At 42.3% G+C, this 25,799-nt stretch overlaps 1 protein-coding gene across 2 annotated transcripts in view; it reads right to left on the reverse strand.

Annotated features, from left to right (window-relative positions):
• Nucleotides 1-17,848: 17,848 nt before the first annotated feature.
• ITGA9 (integrin subunit alpha 9) overlaps nt 17,849-25,799 on the reverse strand; it is a 305,024-nt gene continuing 297,073 nt past the window's right edge. For both annotated transcript variants that reach the window (XM_065399121.1, XM_065399120.1), the window contains one exon: nt 17,849-17,947. In XM_065399121.1, the coding sequence (XP_065255193.1) occupies nt 17,849-17,947 (99 nt within the window). The remainder of the gene's footprint in view (nt 17,948-25,799) is intronic.

Consider the following 25,799-nt stretch of genomic DNA (forward strand, 5'->3'; position numbering starts at 1 on the left):
AAGATGCCAGTGAATGTGAGGACAGGAGGGACCAACGTGAGGAGAGGAGAGACGCTCGAGATGAGAGGTGGCGGCAGGAAGATCAGAGGAGGCAGAATGCAACGCTGGGGCTGCTGCGTGAGCAAACAGACATGCTCCGGCATCTGGTGGAGCTTCAGGAACGGCAGCAGGATCACAGACTGGCGCTACAGCCCCTGTATAACCCCCCTCCCCATGTTCCATAGCCTCCTCACCCAGACGTGTAAGAACGCGGGGGGAGGGGGGGAGGCTCCGTGCACCCGCCCATTCCACCCCAGTGGACAGCCCAAGCAAAAGGCTGTCATTTTTTTAACCTTTTTTTAGTGACCTTTTCCTTCCCGCCAATCCTCATCCCAAACCCCACCCGGGTTCTCTCCCTCTTTTTATAATCAATTAATAAAGAATAAATGATTTTTAAATGATAGTGACTTTATTTCCCTTGAAAGCAAGCTGTGATTGAAGGGGGAGGGTGGGTTCCTTACAGAGAATGAGTCAATAAAGGGGGCGGGTTTTCATCAAGGAGAAACAAACAGAAATTTCACACTGTAGCCTGGCCAGTCATGAAACTGGTTTTCAAAGCTTCTCTGATATGCAGCGCTTCCTGGTGTGCTCTTCTAATCGCCCTGGTGTCTGGCTGCGCGTAATCAGCAGCCAGGCGATTTGCCTCAGTCTCCCACCCCGCCATAAAGGTCTCCCCCTTACTTTCACAGAGATTGTGGAGCACACAGCAAGCAGCAATAACAATGGGGATATTGGTTTGGCTAAGGTCTGACCGAGTCAGTAACGATCGCCAGCGACCTTTTAAACGTCCAAATGCACATTCTACCACCATTCTGCACTTGCTCAGCCTGTAGTTGAACAGCTCCTGACTCCTGTCCAGGCTGCCTGTGTATGGCTTCATGAGCCATGGCATTAAGGGGTAGGCTGGGTCCCCAAGGATAACTATTGGCATTTCAACATCCCCAATGGTTATTTTCTGGTCCGGGAAGTAAGTCCCTTGCTGCAGCCGTTTAAACAGAGTAGTGTTCCTGAAGATGCGAGCATCATGAACCCTTCCCGGCCAGCCCACGTTGATGTTGGTGAAACGTCCCTTGTGATCCACTAGTGCTTGCAGCACCATTGAAAAGTACCTCTTGCGGTTTATGTATTGGGTACCCTGGTGCTCCGGTGCCAAGATAGGGATATGGGTTCCATCTATCGCCCCACCACAGTTCGGGAATCCCATTGCAGTAAAGCCATCCACTATGACCTGCACATTTCCCAGAGTCACTACCTTCGTAGCAGCAGCTCAGTGATTGCTTTGCTACTTGCATCACAGCAGCCCCCACAGTAGATTTGCCCACTCCAAATTGATTCCCGACTGACCGGTAGCTGTCTGGCGTTGCAAGCTTCCACAGGGCTATCGCCACTCGCTTCTCAACTGTGAGGGCTGCTCTCATCTTGGTATTCTGGCACTTCAGGGCAGGGGACAGCAAGTCACAAAGTTCCATGAAAGTGCCCTTACGCATGCGAAAGTTTCGCAGCCACTGGGAATCATCCCACACCTGCAACACTATGCGGTCCCACCAGTCTGTGCTTGTTTCCCGGGCCCAGAATCAGCGTTCCATGGATAGAACCTGCCCCATTAACAACATGATCTCCAAAGCACCGGGGCCCGCGGTTTGAGAGAATTCTGTGTCCATGTCCATGTCCTCATCACTCTTGTCGCTGTGCTGCCGTCGCCACCTCCTCCTCGCCTAGTTTTTCTGGTCCTGGTTCAGCATAAACTGCACGAGAATACGCGAGGTGTTTACAATGTTCATGACTGCTGTCTTGAGCTGAGCGGGCTCCATGCTTGCCGTGGTATGGCGTCTGCAGTGTTCACCCAGGAAAAAAGGCGCGAAACGGGTGTCTGCCGTTGCTTTCATGGAGGGATGGGTGAGGCTGTACCCAGAACCACCTGCGACAATGTTTTTTGCCCCATCAGGCACTGGGATCTCAACCCAGAATTCCAATGGGCGGGGGAGACTGCGGGAACTATGGGATAGCTATGGGATAACTACCCACAGTGCAACGCTCTGAAAATCGACGCTAGCCCCGGTACATGGACGCACACCGCCGAATTAATGTGCTTAGTGTGGCCGCATACATTCGACTTTATACAATCTGTTTCCAAAATTCGAATTCTGTAAATTCGGATTAATCCCGTAGTGTAGACATACCCTTGAACAATGCGTTAGTTTAAAAAATGGTCACACGGCCTATGAACCTGTTGAAAGAGTTCATTTTGTGTGGGGTACACCAGGACTCAGAAATATACTGCACCTCTGCCAAATCAGATAATTAACAAAATAAAACCGTCAAAATTCAAGGTACAGGGCATATGAAGGCAAATCAGCTCTGCAGTCATAGGGACATAGATGGGCTGCCAGAGAAACAGATCTGTTAAATAAATACATTCTTCATATGCTAACCCCAAACCTATTACATAAAAATAGAGCCCTCTTAACTGAATACCTGCTAAAGGAGTGGATGTGTTTTTGGCATACCAGAGTTGTATATTTAATAGGTTTTGCAGTGCCTGGAAACCTTCTAACCTACCTACCTGATTACGTACCACCAGACACACAACATCTGGGCAGGTATTTATCTTGTTAAATTGAACATGCACCTGGCCCCTTAATTATCAGCGATAATTGACAACTTCATCATCTCAGAGCACTCCTCTGCCCATGCCACGCTGGTATAGGTAATTAGGTAATAATTAATGTTGCTTTAAGTGCATTTGTTCCTAGGAGCTCAGTTTTTCCATACTTATGTTAAAAATGTTTGTTTTATCACATGAAAGACTGAGCATGAATGAAGACCAGCCTAGTTTGTCACAAATGTCTCAGAGCACAACATTGTCCAAGAGCTAACACTGAACTGGTATAAGTTTAATTTTAAAGGCACAAGCCCATAGGCAGGCATCTTGGGCCAGGTTATATACTACAGACAGCAACACAAAAAGCAGAAAGCAAAATTCCCAGCCTATGGGCCACAGTACAAGGTCAGGGAGGGGAACGACATTCCTCGACCAAGTCCAACTTTCATGCGGTACTTCCCTCAACTCCCCAACTTTCAACTCTGTGGAGGAGGAAGAGGGGAGAAGGCATCTGATGGACAGGAGAGCAGCAGTGCCCAGTGGTGTATCCTGCAGTGCTTAATCTCTGCACTCTCCCTCCCTGAAGTCAATCAGCAACTACTGGGCTGCTGTTTTTATTAGGGTTAAACGTTTGTTTGTTTGTTTAAAAAAAAGGTGTCATATCCCACAGCCTGACTAACCCCTTTTGAAGCTCTGGTGTCGACAAAGCAAGTTGTATTTTAGCATAACCTCCTCCCTCAATAAAGCTCACAGTCATGGAGTCACAGTGCCTGGGTATAAGGGATATAAGATCCTTTATTTTAACTTGAGTTCCTTCTGTTTTATGTGCCACTTAATCTTGGCCTCCCAAAGGACTGTAATTTCTTATGTTTTAAAATTAAAATTTCTTTTTCTTGATAATTTTTTTCCTGTTGAAAATCAGAAGGGAGGGAAACATTTTAGCCCTGCTTTTAACTATCTTTCAGCAATCTCTCAAATAAAATATATATACAAACTTTAAATTGCTGCAGTCTTCTTACTGAATTTAAAACTTGTATTCTGATCCCAGCTAATATCCGAGCATTTCATTTTTATTCAGCTTTCTATTGTCTGCTGTCATCATAAAAATAACATAGTAAATAACACCTAAATATCCATCAGGATTAAAAACAAATCCACATTGCACAGTCATGATTATTCAATTTAGATAAACATTGGGATAACACCTCCTGATCTCTTTACACATGCCACGCACAGCCACCAGTTTGGTGTAAGGCACACAGTATTTGGCCTTTGGTGGCAAAGCACTATATAAAGGAGGTCAGTATCATCATCTCCCTTTTACAGATGGGGAAACTGAGGCACAGAGAGGGGACATGACTTGTCCAAGGTCACCCAGCAGCGGAAGTGGGAATAGAACCCAGCTCTCCTGAGTCCTAGCTGGGTGTTCTATCCACTACACCACACTACCTCCCATTGAAGTCAGGGAAATTGTACCAGTTTATGTTAATATGATGGTTCTTCAGCCCTGTGAAGACTCTTCAAGGTCACCAATTCATCAGGTATGAAATATTCTTCATGATACCTGAATTGCTGGCTAACTTTTAAAAAAATTGCACATGTAGAGGTTGCTGATTTTCAAATGATACAACCTACATTAAAACGGAGGGAGATATGAAATTCCAGTGAAAGATAGGGCTATAAGTTAATTCCTTCAGACACACATGGGTAATTATAGTATGGCTAGGTCATTACAACTGTACACGTAATTTCCATTGCCCTTTTGTAAAACAATTCATTTCTCTGCCTTCAAGATTTACTTCCACTAAAACAGTTCTCAGATGAAAACCTCCATTCATACCTAGGTTTAAAATGTTAAAACCTTGGAAGTGAAAATATGAGCAGATATAGGCCATGAAATCCACTTGTGCATTTGAATATGACACCAATCCTTTGAAAAACAGATGCCATCTAGTGCATTGTAATTCTGGCACCAAGCTGCCTGAAAGTACAGCAGTTAGCTAAGGGGCCCAAAAATCGCAATAGTCAGATATCAGCACATTTCAAAACTGCATTTAAACTTTTTCCAACAAGCAGTTATGACCTAAAGTACATTTAAAAAAAATTGCAAATAAAACATTAGTAATATGAGCTTCCCACTTGAAAAAATTTAAAACCTAGTGGTGCAGATTCTCAGCTGGTGTAAATCTACACCTACTGAGACTGGACAAGGATCTTGGCCCCTTAAGGTACATCTACACTGCTCGTTTCTTTTGATGGCATGTGGAGTACACACCTGCATAGCCCCCTCACCCCCTGGGGGTATAAATAGCAGTGTTGCCTGCAAGCCACAGCTTAGGCAAATAGAGTGAAGACGCATCCTATGGGTGTGGGTATATACTCAAGTACAGACCCAACACAGCTCTATGCTCATTCAAGCTGCACCTCCCCATTTGCACTGCTATTTGTAGCAGTGTAGTATCCTGCTGCCTCCCTGCTACTGGAGCCTTTTCCTGCAGCACGAAAAGACTCCCACAGCAGGGAAAGGCACTGGCATGGAAGAAGCAGTGGGGAAATGCACAGGCTGCTCCACACTGCGGAGCCTTCCTTTCCCCACTGCCTCTCTGCTGCCAGAGCTTTTCCTTGCAGTAGGGAAAGGCTCTGGCAGCAGGGAGTACCACTGGGAAAGACTCTGGCAGCGGGAAAATTCTCTGCCAGCTCTCCATTGCTGAAGCGTTTCCCCACAGCAGGGAAAGACTGGCAGGTGGGGAAAGCTCAGCCTTCCTCTGTTGCCTGCCCTCTGCCAGAGCCTTTCACTGACGTGTAGCTGCACGCTGCAGTGTAGTCACAGTATGCTTTTCACTGCGGTGTGTAGCTACAAGTGCACTACCTGCTGCTGCCAGTCTGTAGTGTAGACATCGTCTTAGAGAGGCCTGACAGTCTGAGGTCTGGAAGAGCTGTTCATAAAGCAAATAATGTAATTATTTTAGACTGTGGGCTAGTTTGTTCCTTTTGCATCCTCAGGTGCATTGCAATTCCTCCCCAGGAGGAGTTCAGTCTGGCTTAGACAGAATTCCATCCTGAGGCTCCTGGACTGTTCACACCAATGTGGCCATTGAATCAGACTTGGAGAAGTTACAGCATTCAGTCAACTCCACACCCAGCCAATTTTGCTCGCCAGGGTAGAAGGTGGGGCAGGGAAGATGGGCCTTGAGTTGACCCTGTCCTCTTAATCATCCACACCCCTTTCAGGTAGCCTACACTCATATAGATTCTAGGAGGAAGCAGGAATTAAACCACTCCCATCTCCCTTTCTCTCTGAGCTAGCTTTAATCCAGTTTGTACGGGTGACAATAGCAATGAAGACAGCAGCGCTGGCTTCAGAGATGGCTAGCGAACCAAGTATGTATCCAAGGTCCATGTGGGTTTGTACTAGTCATGCTGAAGCCTACACTGCACTGTCTCCCTGCTATTGTTACTCGCACCAGTTGGATTTAAGGTAGCTTGGGAAGGCTAGCCCATGTACAGCTTTTGTGACTGACCCCCCAAGTAGCAGTGCAAGATCTCTTTAGGTATTTCATGGCTTCTTTCACTGTGTCCTCTCCTCAAACACTATGGCATTAACCATACTGACAGTTACATGTGCTTAAAATTTTGATCAGAAAAAAACAGAACCACTCAGAGCAGTATGCACCACACCCAGTGCTGAGTGTTTGCAAGACCAGGCCCAAAAGGTGTGGTTAAAAGCACCACACTTTATTCATTGTTCTTTACCCATTGTTGTTCTGTGCTTTGCTTTTTTTAAAAAAAGAACTAGAGTGACCCCCAGAGGGCAGTATCAAATCATCAATTTGCATTCTTGGGACAGGAAATCCATTGCTAGGTCCTATAAATAAACACATTCACACAATAACAAGAGAGATATTAGGAGACCCAAATGTTTTTGGTTATTATTTTAGCTGCTGCTTCACTTAAAGCTTTTACTAATCCTCAAAAGCAAAATGTTTGCTGAATTCCTGTTCTGCAGGAGCGTCATCATACCCTGCTTTGCTTACAGAATGTTTTCTTTCCCCTGGAGAAAGCTTTCCTGGTGGAGAACATTTGTTTTTACTTTCAAGGGTGATAGCTACATGTCATGGCCCAGACCTACTTTGAGTATTCATATCTCCTTTGGCCTTGCACTACATAAAGCAATGGTCTTTCTCCAGTAAAAAATGTGCTTTGATTCAGAGTTCAGATACTAACTAAACTCAGTCTGTCCTTTTTTATTTACCTGATAGTTTTCCCTTTTATAAACCACAGGTGCTTGAAGGTTCCTGTATAATTTGAGATAATTTTAAACATTCACACAGAGGGCTAAAACCCAAAGCATCTTTTCCTGTTACTCCTGTTTGTATTATCTTTAACCATTCACACTTGTTTTCAGCTAGCCATTTTCAATTGATTGTTATAGTTCTACACTACAGCTATAAAATGCGTTGGAGAATCAGCTTATAGAACCAGATGGCATGATACTGCATGCCACCGAGCACCTTCAACTCCCATTCAAATCAATGGGCCTGTCACGGTCCTCATTGGAGCTGGGAGGGAGGGGAGAGAAAGTTTTCCCATCCTGTGAGAATTTGAGATTTAAAAAAAAATCTGACCTGAATTAGGACAAAAATTTGAAACCTCAAAAATTTTCACAAAGTGAAAGTCTGATAAAAATGCAGATCGGATCTGAATTATTGAAATGTTTCATGGCAATATTTTGAAGTGTTGCATTTTTGACCTTTTCAATTTTTGGACTTTTTATTATAAATGAACTTTACATTTCAAACTGAAAAGTCGGTTCAACCTGAAAAGCGGAACGTTTTCATTTAAAAAATGTCCCATTTTGACCATTTCAAAACAGGACATTTGTTAAAAATAACCCTTTTCCGCAGTCTCAGTTTTGACAAATCAGCAAACTCCCATTATTTTTTTTATGTCTAAGTGTACCACTCCCACTATGTGAGGCAACTGTCTGCCACTTTGTCACAGCTTGCAGGAGTTTTGGATTGGTTCATTATTTGCATTAGAACCACGACATTTTACGTGAGAAAGGACAACTATCGATTTTTTATTTATTTTTCTATAAACTTTGATTCTCTCCTGTTGCCCGTGAGTTAATGACATAATGATAGCAAAAACTATCTAAGCCCTTCATTTCGTGGGTACAATGGACTAAACCCTGGGGTCCAATTCAGTCTTACTCCTTATTCAGGCTAACTCATGACTGGCAGTCTTATAGACAGCAGCAAATACCGTACACCATATTTGGTCTCTTATGTCAATATTAAAATATGGTTGCCTAAAACTAGCCTCCTAAACCCATATTTAGGCTCCCTAGCCCAGCAAATTCCATGGAAGTCATAAGCCTTTGCAGGACTGCAACCTTACTGCTTCCTCAGGAGCTACGTGGCTCACGTACCTAAACATTTTAAATGCATCTTGCTTCAGGTGCTGTTAGTACAGTGCTTTGATTTCCATCCCTCCACCATTAGAGGCATGTTCTGTGACGTCTCACTTTCACCCACTCGGTTACGTTCTCTACTGCCATTGAAAAAGCAATGTGGATCCTCAATATATGCAGAGTTCAATGAACATGTCCTTGACCTCAGAACTAATGCTCTCACATTTTCATTCCTTAGCCTGAAAATGTCATGATTTCTAACATGCTAGCTCTTGCTCTGCTCTAAATTTGTAGTTGCTGAGCCTCATTCTCCTTCCCCCTTAAACCAGTTTTAGACTGGTATAACTCCATTAGCGCCAGTCGAGTTAATCCTGATTTATACCAGTGCAAGAGCAGGGTCACACAGAGGTTTTTTGGGCCAAATCCTGAAACTGATCACATATCCCCAAAACTGAGACCCCAAAGGAAGGGGATGGTTGGAGAGACAGCCCACCCAGCACTCACCTCACAGCTGCAGCTCTTGTCCCATGGGGCTGGGCCTGGCTTCCCATTCAGGCATTTGCAACCTGGTGCACATAATCACAGCACCATTCAGGTTTGGCTGGACTGCCTCTCCATCATGATGGAGGGGCATCCATGCCAAATTTGAGTGAGTGGTTTTGCAGCACAAGGGGATCTCAGCACTAAGTCACTTAGCTTCTCTTTTCCTCAGTTATCCATCTGTAAAATGGGGAGAATAGTATTTCCCTATCATATAGGGTGATGTGAGGATAAATACATTAAAGATTGTGAGGTGCTCAGAAACTTCAGCACAGAGACCATGTAAGTATCTTAGCTAGATAGAAATATCTGAAAGTCAAAACAATCTAAATATATATTTAATGGAACATTGTTAGGAAATTTGGGCCCTAAATTTAGGTTCTGTGGAAAAGAAAGAAAGAAAGAAAGAAAGAAAGAAAGAAAGAAAGAAAAGGAGGGGGGAGAAAAAAGAAAGGAAAGAAAAGGAGGTTGCAAACCTTTTTTATTAATAGAAATATGTTCTTGATTTTTTAATCTTTTATAGGTTTTTTTTATTTAAACATTCTCCACTGAAGTGTTGGGACCCCAATCATAACAGCATTGATTGGTGATACTACCGGAAGAGCAAAAGCAACTAAAAACAGAAAGTAAAACTTAAATTAACTGTCAAAGCAGAGTAAACAAAGTAAATAAAATAAGTGCCAAATGTCAACAAACAGCATCAACACTGAAAAGTAAATACAATTGTTAAAGTTTTACTATTTTGGGGAGGATTCAGAAGTGCTCTGAATCCTAGTGGTGGGCCAAGTTATTGGTTGTAGCATACGATTCCTGAACACCACATTGGACCCAGTTAAATGCCTGATATGTAAGAGTAGGGAGCTGGGCGCATAACGCCCTTCCCAGGGTTAAAGTAGTAAAGTTGCAGTCAGGCACTTAAAATCCAGCCCATGTGTCTGTTATTCATTTGCCTGCATGTCCTGATCGCTTGGTTAAAGTTTTACTATATTGAGCCCTAATCCTGTGAGCCCTGTGCTTGCATGAATGTCGGTGCAAGATCAGAGCCCCGATATTTAATTGTAAAATGAGCAAGGGAATGTTATCTCTATTTCATCTTTCTCAAAGATAATGGCTTTACAAATATACTATGTATAAATAGGTAAAATTACAGGACATTATTACATATTTATGGATGAATTAATGTTATTAGTTAAGATTAACTTCGATTATCATTATTAAATAAAAAAGATGTGCCATGAAAATATTAGTAAGCTATATTAGCTATACTTTTAAGTATAAGATCAAGAAGCTGATAGTAGGCACATGTTAGAAACTGAATAACAATCTATGGAAGTCTAAATTGCATTTTTCATTCATAAATGTAGGGTCTGTACTTTTGGAATAGTGTCATTAGGTTATTAAAAAAACAGGAAGAAAAACATAGGGGAAAAAGAACTGTGATGACATCTTTTATTTAAAATGTACAGTGTCAATCATTACAAATATAGCTTGACAGAGATTGTACATCACAGCCCATGGCCCTTTTCTCTACAGTAGTATTGCTCATTGTACAGTAACCATAATATCTAGGCTAGACAGTGTTCCTTAATGCATTCTATAATGAGCCTGTTTTGGGGCTAGCGCTTTTAATGAGTATATTAGGACTAATTGTTGCACACCGAGGTATATGCAGTGCAACCTAGTGGTCAGAACAGGGGACTGGCCAAGTGACTGAAGTACAATCAGAGGGCAGAGCCAGAGTCATACTCAGGAGACTACTCAATGGCCAAAGCCAGGAGTCAGAACAGAACCAAAGAGCAGAGCTGGAGTCGTGGGCAGGAGACAAGGCAGGGGTCAGAGCCAAGGGCTAGAAATTAGAGGTTCAGAGATAGGCAGAGACTAGGGCGGCAGAGGAACAAGCAAGGAGTAGAGAAAGGGCCAATACAGGAAGCAGGTCTGGCACAGCTGCTCACATGGAATACACTTAGCATCCACTGTGCTGCTGTTGCTATGAGGCTTAAATATGGATCTGTTGGTCCTTCTGTCCAATCAGAGAGCACAGTCACTTAGTGAGGGTTTGTTGGGCCAAGAGATCATTGGGTTACTAGGCAACTGCACCCAGGGGCAGCTGAGTTCCTGACAGTACCCCGCCGAGGGCTCCTCCTATTCTCAGAATATTTTTGGTGGAATTCCTTCAGGAGATCAAGAGCGTGAACATTTTCTTCTGGGTCCCAGGATTGCTCCTCTGGCCCATACCCCCTCTAGTCATGGGGTTTTCAAACTTCATTGCACTGCGACCCCCTTCTGATAACAAAAATTACTACAGGACCCCAGGAGGGGGGACCAAAGCCTGAGTCCACCCAAGCCCCGCAGCCTTGCATGGCGGGGTGGGGGGGCAAATCCTGAGCCCCACAGGGGCAAAACTGAAGCCCAAAGGTTTCAACCCCAGGCAGGGGGCCTGTAACCCCGCCACCCAGGGCTGGGGCTGAAGTCCTTGAGTTTCAGCTTTGACCCTGAGCGGTGGGGCTCGGACTTCAGCCCCGGGCCCCAGCAAGTCTATGCCACCCCTGGCAACCCCATAAAAATGGGGTTGTGACACACTTTGGGATCCCGAACCACAGTTTGAGAACTGCTGCTCTAGTCTATCAGATACTGGAGCTTCCCTCTGACTCGCTGGGAGTTGAGGACCTATGGACTTTGTATTCCTCCTGTCCATGGACAATTACTGGGGATGGAGGAAGGGCTACCCAGTCAGGAAAAAGATTGTCGATGAATGGCTTGAGGAAAGAAACATGAAAGATGAGGTGAATCTTGAGGGATTCTGGGAGTTGAAGCTTGAAGGCCACTGGATTTGTTTGCTCGATGATCTGAAAAGGACCCAAGTTTTGATGGTCAAGCTTGGTGGAAGGACAGTCTGTTCTCAGGTTCCAAGTAGCGAGCCAAACCTTTCCCCCTACTGCAATGCTTAGAAGTTACTTCTTTAGTAGCAAGTAAGTGCTCCTTAAGTTCCTGGTGTGTTTTCTGGAGGTGAAGGACCAGGTCTGTGGTTGCAGGGATGGCAGAGCTTTCAGGTAGGTCTGGATGGAATCAGGAGTGAAAACCAAAATTTGCAAAGAATAGGGTCTGGTGGGTTAAAGGGTGGGAGCCAATCAACCTCATGGAAATTCAGAAAACAGTTTACACACTGCTCCAGGTTCTTGTTGACTCTTTCAGTTTGACCATCAGTTTGCAGATGGTAGGCTGTAGAGGTTAGGGGCTTGGTGCCAAAAAGGTGAAGACATTCCTATCAGAATTGAGAAATAACTAGAGAGCCTGGATCTGAAATGATGCATGTCAGTATGCCATAGTACTAAAAAACCTGCTCCAGGAAAGCTTGCACAGTTTCACAGGCAGATGGCACGGTGTGGCAGGGAATAAAATGGACCATCTTGATAGGGAGGTCCACTACAGTCAGGATAACTGAGTACCCTTAGGAGCATGGTAACTCCACTCTAAGTCCATTGAGAGGGTGGACCCAGGCCACGGAGGGGTAGGGAGAAGTGGAAGGAGGCCCACAGATTTGGCTTGCAGGTTCTTCATATGGGTGCAGCGGTCACAGGACCTAACAGTTTTTAACATTTAATATTTACAAATATTTAACAGTGAGGGGTTCAGAGGTAGGCAGGGACTAGGGCTGGAGCACAGCAGGCAAGGAGTGGAGCAAGGGCTGGACAGGAAGCAAGTTTGGCGCAAATGCAAGGGTGGAACGCATTGAGCAGCCACTGTGTTGCTGTTGCTGCCAGGCTTAAATAGGGATCTCTTTGCTCTTCTGTCTAATCAGGGAGCACAGTCACTTAGTGACGGTCTATTGGACCCAGCCGAGCTCACTGGATTGCTAGAAGACCACACCGGGAGCCAGATGAGTTCCTGCACTAGCAGTAATGAACAAATCTAAAGAAATTTTCAGATTCAGCTGAGGTTATTGTCTATAAATGTAGATGCTTAGTCTAATTGCATTAGTCTGGAATTTTTGGCTAGACCAGGCACTCATGAGATTTCCAGGACTTTCTGGTTGTGTCTGCAAGCACAGTATTGGTCACAGAATGCTGGTATTTCTCTTTTGTCTTCTGTTTACAGAATCATTGGATTTCATAGAGCTCCTGTCATCCAAGGCTTTCAAAGTGTGTTGCAAAAGAGAGATATTATCCCAGCTTAACAGATGTGCAGACTCCTGATCCTAATCCCCTGCTCCAACCACTAGACATGCTGCCTTCTGTAAAACAGGGATTTTTTTTTTCCTGGGAGGAACTTTTGGGACATTACAGTTTTAGGTTCAGTTCAAAGATTTTTCATTTTGTTTTTGTCTTTTTAAATGAAGATTAAGGCCAGTTTTTATTTTATTAAATAGATTTCACTCCTTGAAATTATTAGAAACAAAACCCAGAGAAAGAAAAGTAACAGTACTAGAAAGGAAAAACAGGGCAACCAAATGAATAAACTGGCTTGATAAGCCAGACAAAAACAGTTTTTACTCATATACTATGCCATTGAAGGGAGAAGGGTAGATTGAGCTAAAGAAAATTTTGCTTTTAGATTCACTGTTTTCCTAAATCTGGACTAAGGTACAAGTCTTGACAAGCAAACTACAATCATTTTAAAATTTGATCCAAGTTCATACTTGACTAAAATATTGCTCCAATGCCTTGCATCATTTGACAGAGTTGTCCTTTCTGAACAGCCAGAATACAGCATGTTCTCCAGTATGAGTTTGGTTTGATGAAGCTAATGTGATATTATCAAACATAAAATTAATGGCAATGGGCATTATCATTTCATTGGACTTACCATAACGTAGTCAAATTCCCAGTTTTTCATCAAATAAATATAGAAGATTACCTTAAATTTAAGTGTCAACAGTTATTGTCTTAACAGTAATACAAAACATTCAAACTTTGAACCCAATCCTGCAAACACTTGTGCCTGTGGCTTGCTTAACTTCACTACCCTGAGTACCCTACTCAGGGTAGTAAAATTAAGTATATAAGTGTTTACAAGATCAGAGCCCAATCTTGATTTGTAAAACATGCATAGACTTCAATAAAAGGCTACCATTATCAAAAATAAATAAATAAGTACACAATTCCTTCAAACCACAAAATGGAAATGTTTTTAACTAATCAAAAGCAAAATATTTGAGTTGGACAAAAGTGATAAAAATAGTCATGTTATTCGAATAATTTTGTAGCCACTTTTTATTCCAAAAAAAAAAGTTGTAGTTTTGTAAACCTGACATTTCCAAAACAGTGCAAGTGAATCAGAATACAGGTGCACACATAGCTTCTAAATACAGGTGACATTGATAATAGTGAGACACGTTCTTCCACCAAAAATTCACAACATTTTTTACAATTTTGCAATACACAAAGAGTGAAATTTTAAGAAGAAAAAAAAAAAAAGAGTGAAAATGGTGCAGGTACCCTGCTGTATATGCAATTTCATGCTCCAAAGCAGTTACACTCTTTATGCCAGTTTAATCAATGTACAATGTGAGCCAATTCCTACCCTCATTTACATCCGAGCAATCCCACTGAGTGTATGAATTTAAATGAAGGCAGAAGTTAGGTCTATGATTCCCTTAAATCCTTTAGTGAAAACAACATATATATTCCCATGTCACATAGATAATATCATGCAGGAAAATTGTGCAAGATTCCAAAACGTGCCCATAAACAGAAGACATTCAAAGAAAGATGGCACTAAGCATTATCAAATGCAGCCTTTGCACTTTGAGTCATTGCTGCTTTTGTCAATTCAATTTACCTGAACATTCTTGATTTCAAAGAGGGTTCTTCACTATTTGTTGACATTTCAAAGTGTAAGGATTTTGTTACCCTTTATATTGGGTGCCATTCCTGCAGCGTTTAAGAAATCATCTCTTCCCCCATCACCCTTGCCCTAAGGCAAGACCTATGCACTCTATCACTTATTCGCTCAAGATAGGGATTCAGTAGGTATTAAGCAGTGCATAGGCCCCACACTAACCCTCTGCACAGAGGTGAATTTTATTCACTGAGTTTTGTCTCAAATCTTTCTCTGACTGTAAAGGAGAGTCGAGGGTGCTTGGGGGGGGCACCCTGAACATGGCAGAAACAGCCGTAAGTGATTTATATCTTTGTGCTCCCTTGTGAAAAAAACAGCACACCTTTAGCACACATCTACTTTATATACATATTTGAAGTGTACTACATTTTCATAAGGGTTTGGTTTTCTTATCAGAAGTTGATTAAAACCAACTGATACTTGATCAAAACCTGTAGGTTTAATGCAATTTGAATTTACTATTTTTAAATGTGCTCTGTCCTAGTGTATTTCATGATTAAATCTTACCATCCTAAGTGGAACTAGGGAGCAGTCACAGTGGACCGTGCCAAGAAACTGATAGGGAAATTCATGATGAGCTCATATAGAAAAACTAAACCTTTTGTGACATCTGAACCACAAAATATCTAACACCACACAGCAGCTGAGATCCTCTATGATTTTATTGAGTATTTATGGTATATTGTCACTAATCTAGCCAAACAACGTCATTTTGTATGAGTCAAGACACATATTAAATATCTTTATTATTAAATAAGGATCTCTCTCCTTTCCTCCATATCTTGACTTGAGCTAGGCAATCCCTTATACTGCACCTATTCTCTCTCTTTTATCCAGTCCCTTACAACAAAACACCTTTCACAGTCTGTAGCCTTCTTCAGTACTTTAACAGTACAAACAGACACACTGAGCCAAATACACTCCTGGCAAAAGTACTTTGAAGTCAGTGGAATTATACCAGGGATGAATTTGGCTCAAGTCTAGGATGCTAAATAGTGCAATAGGAGACAATTATCCTTTGGCTTTGTGCTCATTAAAAATAATGTGTAGCTTGTTATACCTGATTATAGCAATGTTCTTGATTACTGGATCCTTTCATGTTCTGGCTATGTGGTCATTTGCTACACCGAGGCTTGGTCTACATTACCAACGTGTGTCAGTATAACTACGTCACCGGAGCGACGTAGTTATCCTGACCTAACCCCCTGGTGTAGACACCTCTTGGGGAGGTGGAGTATCTCAGTGCTGTTGAGCTGCTGCAGTGCTGTAAGGGTAGACAAGACCTAAATCTGTCCTATTTATACTTCTGTCATCATTTTGGGAAAGGCAGCTGACCATGCTTCCAATCCGACATAGATAAGAAGGCCCTTCAGTGACAAATTTTGAGTGGATACAACATTATCTCGGTCTCCTTTCCTACAGGTTAAGATAGATACAGTTGCTACATAAAGTATCAACCTGCATCCAAATAATAAGGGGTACATAAAAAATGCACGAGTATGGACACAATTCATATTTGTAGTTGGAAATGATAGAGAATTTGCAAAGAAAATGCCTCTTCACAAGTGTAAGGATCAGGCAAGTACTCATGCAGATTTCTTGTTTATTCTTTGCATTCAAGTCTTCAGTGTTCCTGCAGTACTCTTTCATCGTGCCGCAGTATGACACCAGTTATGATCTTGCTCCTTTTTCATCTCCTTCTAACACATGGGGCTTGATTCTTCTCTCCCTTACATTGATTTTATACCAGCATATCAGGGCCGGCTCCAGCGTTTTTGCCGCCCCAAGCTTCATTCTTCGGCAGCAATTCGGCGGCAGGTCCTTTCCTCCGAGAGGGACTGAGGGACCAGCCGCCGAATTGCTGCCGAAGAGCCGGACGTGCTGTCCCTTTCCATTGGCTGCCCCAAGCACCTGCTTGCAGCGCTGGTGCCTGGAGCTGGCCCTGCAGCATATCAATGTAATTACTCCTGATGTACGCTGCTGAAATGTAAGAGCAGAAGCAGACCAATAACGTCTATAAACAAGTGGTGTACCAGTAGCACTATTTCTAGTCAGATACCAAACAGCTCTTTCTATGAACATTAGCACAAAGTTTCTTCCAGCCCAGTAAGAAATCTGCTAAAGAATTATTTGAGAGTGTGGGTCTGCATTTTAGCAAGGCCTGTGCCAGAATTCAACTCAGTTTTTAATACTAGATGAAGGATGATAGCTAGTATTAAAAGCATCCAAATATGAAACCTCAAGATTTAGAAAAACATCTAATTTGCTCATCTATCTAATACAGCCATTATTCTAAAGATTATCATGTAAACAATCTTGTAACTTGGATGTATAAAATTTAGATGGCAGGCATAATGGTCAGACCGCGTAGCTATGTATCACTAGTTTGGACAGCAACATGTGAAACAGATTATGACCATTAACAATACCAAAGACCATCTTTTATATCATGAATTTTGATATAATTAATTCCATTTTTAACCCAAAGTAATTAGTTGATGCCTAAGTGGTGGCCCAATTATATCCTTGCAGTATCTTGTTGCCCATTGTCAAAGGATTACAGCTTGTGGGAGACAGAGTTGGCCAAAGGAAGACATTCTTCACTGCTTTCTTCAGTGCAATATGCCCTGTGATCAAAAGGTTATATTCCTGAAATACAAGAGGCAATGTGGAACTATAATTCTTGTTACTTGGCTGTGAGTAATTGTTTCCCACAACTCAGATTAGTAACGGATAAATTCAAATGCAGAAAATCATATGTGAGTAATACTTTAGGTTCTTTAGCTCATAACTCAAAAATCAACTTCAGCTTAAAAAATGTGAAAAGACTTTGGCTTATTGCCATTCAATGGTCTATATACATTACCAAGCCTTGCGGATTTGCCATGTGAGGTTTTTCAGCTAGTTTCATCTGAAAGTCTTTTTTTTTTTTTTGCATTGAAGTTCAAAAGTACAATAAGATTTATATATAATATATGTATTTCCAAGGTTTTAGCCAGATATCAGTGCTTGAGTGAACTATATAGCTATTCAATAGAAACAATAAAACATTGATACAAATATAAAGACATAATCAGTATAAAAAGCTTATATTTATAAAAATACTTTTAGGTATCAGTCTTCCCCTGAGGGTATACCACATATGTTGGATTCATAAATATTGCTCTGCACTGCAGCTTGGTTACCAAAGTTCAAAGTTCAACTCTTACAGGAAATGTAAATCGCTCCAGTCACCGGACATGGCTGCAGTGGTTGCCTCAGGATATGTTCCCTAGCTTGTTAGGATGATGAAGAACACAGCATCAACAGGGCCTCCGAAAAATCTGGAGAAGATTCCTTCTTCCACATATGGAAGATACAAGAGCAGGACCAATAGGCTAGCAAGTGTGTGTCACATGACCCTTTTTTCTGGCAGTTCATTGATTTTTCTGGACCCAGTCCCAACTATCTTCATTCTCCTTCCTGTTCTTCTCAGCCTCAATGATTTCTTTGTATCTCCTGCGAAAGAAGCCCAGCTGCAAATTGAAAAGAAATATCATTATAAATAATGATGTCATGAATTAAAATCTATCCTGGTTTTGATAAACAATTTGGCTCTGATTCTAATCTCATTGGTGTAAAACTGGAAAGGTTATTGAAGTCAATAGAGTTGCGCCTGATTTACATTAATGTAAATGAGATCAGTATCAGGTCCAAGTTTTCATGAGTTCTCGGCTTCCTTTTATCTTAACTACTTTTGACAGAAGACTCCACTTATATAAAACACAATTTTAAAAAAAAGCAGTTAAAATATTTTCAGAAAACAAAAAATACTAGAAGTGGGCTGAAGAGGCAGTATTCAGATCCAGAACCAGGTCAGAACTGGACTAGAATCTGGGTATGAGTCTAAATCAGAGAGATTTTGGCAAACCCTAGCATGAACTGTCCTTGGTGATTCTGGGCCAAAATGGCACAAATCTTGTGAGATCAGATGACCTTGCATTAATTTGATCCTCTTATGTGATGGAAGTCTCACAAGATCAACTACTTTCACAAGCTTCCATTTGTATCCAAACCAGAAAATAAGCCTTTTGGGGCCTGGGTCAGACACGGAAATCAGAATCTTAAGTGGTTCTGTTTCCAGATTCTGGAATCAGTCCAGATCTAATACCTATGTATAAAAATATAGTTTTGTCAATATTTATTGCTGAATTTGTCAGCAGTAGAGGCTTTCCTGGGTAAATATGGTAATCCCTGCCCATTTTGAGTCAGGTAGTTAATTACCCTGTGATCCTAGCTTACTGAACAGCTACTCAACGCAAGGCATACACATTTATACATGCACACCAGTGGATGCTGTTGACTGCTGGAAGTGGGGAAGCAAACCTGACACATGGCATTTTCAGAACCAGTTTACAGCATAATCCTGTTCTGAATATGTCACGTGTCAGTTTTGCTGCCCCACTTCCAAGGTCACCAGCCTCCACTGGTGTGCATGTATTAATGTATACTCCTTGAGTTGACAGCTGTATTCTCAACTCCTGCAGGGTAAAAATGATGCTCGTCAGTTATTAACATCCTCTATTCACAAACTAACTTAAGAACATTTTGCACTATTATGTCACGGCTACATTTCTGTTAAATGTAGCTTTCTAGTTCAAATTCTTACTAAACTGTATTTTCTACAAATATATTTTAACCCCTGGGATCTGGAAGTCTCACACCCCCAACCCCCACACACAATAGACAGACAGGTGGATAAATTGATATTATCCCAGTTTTACAGATAAAGTAACTGAGATAGATCAGTAAAGTGACTTCCCCAAGGCCACATGGAGATTTACAGTTCGAGCTGGAATTAGAACTCAAAAGTTCCTACCTCCTAGCCTTGTGCACAGTGCACTAGATCTCACCTTCCCTTCAGTCATCATCAGCAAAGTGTTAGGTCTTGTGCTCAGTAAGACGAATCAACTTACATTCATTAAAAGAAAATCCACCCATTCATATTTCTGGAGGGGTTCTCTGAAGGCTTATTTTACAAGTGTGGTTCGATTCTGAAAAATGACTCCATAAAAATGGCATTGTGGGTGTTTCTTGTCTCTTACGGTCTTCCAGGTTAAAACAAAACAAAACAAAAACATCCACAACTTTTTTTCTTAACTCCCTGTCCTTCAAACTCATTCTATGGACCTGAAAGTCAAGCTGAGTTCTTTCCTTTTCGCACATCATTGCCAGTAATAAAGGTTTTGCAATTATGCTTTCATCTACACTAGTCACTAGTGTAACCACATTGAGAGCACAGCTTGAAGACCGTGACAACAGTGCAAACCCAGTGAAATCTTCCCACAGATATCAATGATCTTTGGATCAGGCCCTAATTGGAATCAATGGCAAAGCTCCCATTGACTTAAATGGTGCAGGATCAGGGCCCTAATGAACATTTTTGTTGATAATGCACAAAAAAGAAGAGAATCCACTTTCCTCTCTCTCAGCTGTGCTGGCTCTGCAGAGTTAACAAGAGTTAGCAGTAAGGGTACTTTTTTTGGTCACAAGTCAGTAGATATACCAAGGAGTCGATGTGTTGAGTAAGAGGGTGCCATTTTTATATAGTTAGTTATCAGCGCAGACCTACACATTCAGCACTTTAGAACTTCTAGAAGAGAAAATTGCCACGGGATTGGTTTTCCTAACATTAACAAGGACAGTTCAATTTATAGCTTTTAAAAACAGGTTTTAAACCCTAAAGGTTTCAATCCTTCATACAACCACATCACTGGAACAATAAAATCCACACTTGAAGTTATAATCAAAATTATAGAAAGGCTTTTTAATTTCCTCCAGGGCCAAACAAACAAAAGCAAACTCTTTCCCACTGTTATTTTAATAAAAGTTGTCTGTTTGTGAACATCTGCTTCAGGAATTATCTTTAAAAGTTGTGATAGTTCTGGTATTTTATTATTTCATTACTGCATAAGGAACATTTTTGTAAGTCTTTCCAGCAGGAATAGAATGAGTTGAAAACCTTAATAAATATTAACAAAGCATGAAACCCAGAATCCACAGGTTATCCTGCTACGAAATCAGGAGTGCTGGAATAATTTGTATAGTGGGGTGCTGAGAGGCATTGAACCAAACTGTAAACCCTGGATATGATGGAAACCACTTCACACCAGGGGGTGCAGCAGCTCCCCAGCATCCCTAGTTCCAGCACCTATGTATGAAATTGTATATATATCATTTGCTGTAAGTCTATGTGACTGCTCCAAAATCATGGGAGGAAAATGAATTAAAACAAAGGGAAACACATTGGGAGAAAAAAGAAAAGCTTGGATGTGCAGACTGGATGTGACCATTTTTTAAAAAGACTTGGGTTAGGGATTGGCTAAGTATGACATCCCCTAAAGGGTAAAGAAATACCAAGTTATGGGACAATATATGCTAATGCCCACATATCGCTGTCAGTAGAAACATGCTAACACTCCACATCATCACAAGGAAGTTTCTTCTGCCTCATGTTAAAACCTCAGCAACATTGGCCAACATTCATGGTTGACATATGTGTATAGGTTAGGTATGTGATAAGTTATTCAGAGAGTGTGAGTTCATAATGGTTGGGTGGGAGAAGTATGGGGAAAAGGAAGGAGAAGTAAAGGATCCAGGTGAGAGGGCAAAGTGGGGAAGGGCAGAGAGGTGATAACAGTCAAAGTCATTGGCAGCTGCTAGTGGAAACACTGGGAGATCTAATGTTCTGCTGGCTCTTGTGTCACTAGGGCAGAAGAGACAGACAAGATGGGTAAGGTAACATCTTTTATTGAACCAACTTTTGTTGGTGAAAGAGACAAGCTTTCGAGCTCCACAGAGCTCTTCTTCAACTGGTCTCTCACAAACAGAAGTTGGTCCAATGAAAGATATTACCTCACCTACCTTGTGCGTCTCATATTGTGGGACAAACATGGCTACAACCTGCAAACAACATAGGGCAGAAGAGCTTGTCTTCTGAAGGTGCTGCCTCTCTTTTGCTTTCTGCGGCTGCTCCTGGGCCTCCAGAAGAGTTCAGAAAGCCCTGTGCAGGAGGAAGATTCTATGAGAGAGCACTGCTGGGACCAAGAGTAAAGGTTGTGCCTGGGTCTCATGTGGAAGCAGGAGAGCGATCAGACTGTTTTATATATATTGCTCCAGTTCAGTTTGACGGGAACTGTTTGTTTAGGATATACAGTCCATGAGGCTGAGATGGAAGAGAGGAGTGGTGGGGAGGAGAACAGATTCTGGGAATAATATAGGGGAATGTAAAGAAGAGGAAAACACATTGTGAGAGGAGAAAAGGGGAAACAAATTATGGGGAAAGAATACAGGAGAGGAATACAGTGGACAGGGAGGGGGGGCAGCTGAAGGGTCACAATGGTAAGAGAGAGGTCGAACGACGAGAGAACAATCACCAATGACTGTACAGGAAAATGAAAATCCAGAGCCCAAGTTTCAGAGTGGAGTGAATGTGATATGAGGAATCCGTGAAGGTCCTTCTGAGTCCAGTGCTCTGGGTCCGTCCCTTTGGGTCAAGTGGGGTGGCCGGAAGGCCCAGACAACTTTCAGAGCCTTCAGCTGGTGGGTGCTTAGGAAAAAGAACCCCAAAGGTCTGGGGCTTCTCAGGCTCCATCTTCTGGCAGCTGCTAGGGAGAGTAAAGGGAGGCTGCATGGCCCAGTGCAATAGGCTGTCTCCTCTAAAGATACATCGACACTGAATGCTTCTTTTGGTGCCACGTAGAACTCATACATGCGTTGAATAGAGTAAAGACACACCTACAGGGCATGGGTATGTACACTAGTACATACCCTACAAAGCTGTCTACTCAGCCAAGTCAGCCTCCCTGTTTACACTGCTATTTTTAGCCTTGTCGTGTCTCGCTACCTCCTTGCTGCTGGAGCCTTTCCCCATGCAGGAAAAAACTCCGGCAGTGGAGAAAGACTCTGGAGGGGGATGGGGAGGGCAGCAGGGAAAGGCTCCAGGAGCTCCCCACTGCTGAAGCCCTTCCCTGCCACAAGGAAAGACTCCAGCAGTGGGGAAAGTCTCTAGCGGTGGTGGCAATAGGTAAAGCCTTTCTCTGCTGCCTCCCCATGCCAGATCCTTTCACCGATGTATAGCTACACACTGCAGTGTGGATGTAGATTGCATTTCATGCCAGCATCAGTAATGTGCAGTATAGTCTTCGTCCAGTGTGGTGGAGAAAGAGGGTGACTTGAAGAATTTGACAATCATGGCGTAATCCAAAAGTTTCCCCATATTGCAAATCTCACTAGCAATAGGTGCAGCCACCCTCCCAACAGAAGGAGCAGATATCGCTCTCTTATCTCTTCTTGAAGGTTCTGTGAACCGACCAGTATCATCTCTGCCGTATACGGACTGAGGGTCAGCCAACTTGTTCTCATCCAACTCCCAGACAATTCCAGAGAAAATAAAAAATGCTGAGCCAGGCTTTCCCAGCATGGAATAATGACGACACTGCAGTCCAATCCATCCCACTTTCTTCCCTAGCAGCTTCCCATACATCCTGGAACTGAAGCTTGCATAAATCTGGTGCTTGGGTTTTTCAGTCTGAGATTGTCAACACTTTTTCCAATGCAAAGTCTATTTAGTTACTGGAGTATGTTTCTTGTCTTCTGTAGTCATGCTGCCCTCTACAGCATTTCCTGAGCAGAAACTTGAATGTACCTTGTGGAAATAAAACTTTAATTTTCCATTTAAAGCAATACAGAATCAATGCTCTCTACAGGCTGGGGAATTACACAAGTTAATTCTTAACTTTATTCATGTCGCTCCACTGCACTGTCAAATTGTTAACATCATCTGCAATTCTGAGGTTTGTCTTTCACTAAAGTGCATTGCTCCAGCTTGTTGTCAAGTCAGGCTTGTGTTCCTTTTAGAAAAACACAGACAACTCATATCTGGCAAGATTTGCTTAAAGATCCATTTTGACATGGATTTCCTACGTGAGCATGGAGACACTCAGAAAAGAGCAATGAAAGCTGTTCCTGTGAGTTAAAATGATAAATTGCTACCTTCTTTCTGCTGCTTGATTCTGTTCTCACTTCTGCTATTTCCCAAGAACAGAAAAGGTCAAATCATTGACCTATTGCAACTCAGTATTTGTCTAACAGTAAACACAAATGTTTAAATGGTATCTCCTATGGTATCATCCTGTGGTTATCCTATTACGAAGCCAGTGGCAAGCATGTTTGGATAGCAAGTAAATTATAAAATGTGAATGAAGCTTTCTCTCACACTTGAAAAAATAGAGTTAATACGGCTAGCAATAGGTGACATTGTGATATTTACTGCAAAGTAACCTTATATAGAGTTTCTTTGATCACCAACTAGACTTGATCTCAACAAAATAAAAAAATGCAATTTTGGTCATTATCAAATAAGGTACTGATTAATGTAGTTCTAGAAAAAATGGACTGTTTTTTCCAATGAATCACATATTAGTAGAAGTCCAGCAAAAAAAAGTAATATAGATATAGACAGGTAGGCACTGATATAAAAACTATTATGGCTTATATTACAGTACCCACAGAGATAGGGACCTGTTGTGATAACAGGACCAACACATTTTTCCTAATTATAAGCTCAACTGTAAAAAATGAGTGAAAGTTCATAAATTGTCACAATTGCTTGTTAGATAAAATTGTTCAAGAAAAGATGTAAGGAAGAGACAGGAGGACTGAATTAATTTAAACAGACAGGGGTTTACTGATACCACTCAAGGACCGTGTTAAGATTATGACTGGTAAATAAGAAAAGTAGAGGACCGGAAACTAATGAACCAAAACTGATGTGCTGACAATTAGGTCCATTGGTGGACAAAATAATGAGAAGATGGACTATTTTACTCAACACTCACTTTTGGACTTCTTAAAAATATTTTTGGGAAAAATTAACAGAAGCAGCAACTGTCTGCCAACAACTGCTGCAGTATCCTTTATCATCCTGGCTGCCACCCTTACCATTTCCTGGGACCCCAGGCCTTCCTTGTCCTAATCCTGATTCCTGAGAGATGTCCTGACCAGACCAGGAGAGAGAGAGGGACCCAGATGACACCACCACCTCCACTGGCTCCAGCTAAATCTCAAACATCACCTGGAATGGGAGACTTCCCCATCCCTCCCCTGTGCTTTTCCTTCCCATCTTATTTCTTTTCTTTCCTCTCTCTCTCCTTTTGCCTTCTGTTTAATAAGAATCCTACTTAGTTGGCTAGAGTATACTGCTGTGATCCTGTGACTAGAGAGGCAACTAAAAGCAATTACCTAATGCTGATGCTGGTACAAGTTTGCTCGGAATGGCTGATAAGAATCATAGAATCATAGAAGATTAGGGTTGGAAGAGAACTCTTGAAGTCATCTAGTCCAACACCCTGCTCAAAGCAGGACCAACCCCAACTAAATCATGCCAGCCAGGGCTTTTTTAAGCTAGGCCTTAAAAACCTCTAAGGATGGAAATTCCACCACCTCCCTAGGTAACCCATTCCGGTGCTTCACCCTCTCCTCCCCCCCCAGTGAAATAGTTTTTCCTAATATCCAACCTAGACCTCCACAACTGCAACTTGAAATGATCACTCCTTGCTTTGTCCTCTGCTACCACAGAGAACAGCCTAACTCCATCCTCTTTGGAACCCCCTTCAGGTAGCTGAAGGCTGCTATCAAATCCCCCCTCACACTTCTCTTCTGCGTAGACTGTCAGTCCTTCATCAGTTAAGATTGAGCCGATCACAACACGTCTTCCAATCATCTCTCGCTGCAGACTAAATAAACCCAGTTCCCTCAGCCTCTCCTCCTAAGTCATGTGCCCCAGCCCCCTAATCATTTTTGCTGTCCTCCACTGTAGTCTCTCCAATTTGTTCACATCCTTTCTGTATGGGGGATCCAAATCTGGACGCAATACTCCAGATGTGGCCTTACCAGTGCTGAACAGAGGGGAATAAACACTTCCCTCCATCTGCTGGCAATGCTCCTACTAATGCAGCCCAATATGCCATTAGTCTTCTTGGCAACAAGGGCACACTGCTGACTCATATTCAGCTTCTCATACACTGTAATCCCCAGGTCCTTTTCTGCAGAACTGCCGCTTAGCCAGTTGGTCCCCAGCCTGTAGCAGTGCATGGGATTCTTCCGTCCTAAGTGCAGGACTCTGCACTTGTCCTTGTTGAACCTCATCAGATTTCTTTTGACCAATCCTCCAATTTGTCTAGGTCACTCTGGACCCTATCCCTACCCTCCAGCGTATCTACCTCTCCCCCCAGCTTAGTATCATCTGTGAACTTGCTGAGGATGCAATTCATCCCATCATCCAGATCATTAATGAAGATGTTGAACAAAACCGGCCCCAGGACCGAC

This window comes from Emys orbicularis, chromosome 2 (genome assembly GCF_028017835.1).
Source record: "Emys orbicularis isolate rEmyOrb1 chromosome 2, rEmyOrb1.hap1, whole genome shotgun sequence".
Taxonomy (NCBI): domain Eukaryota; kingdom Metazoa; phylum Chordata; order Testudines; family Emydidae; genus Emys; species Emys orbicularis.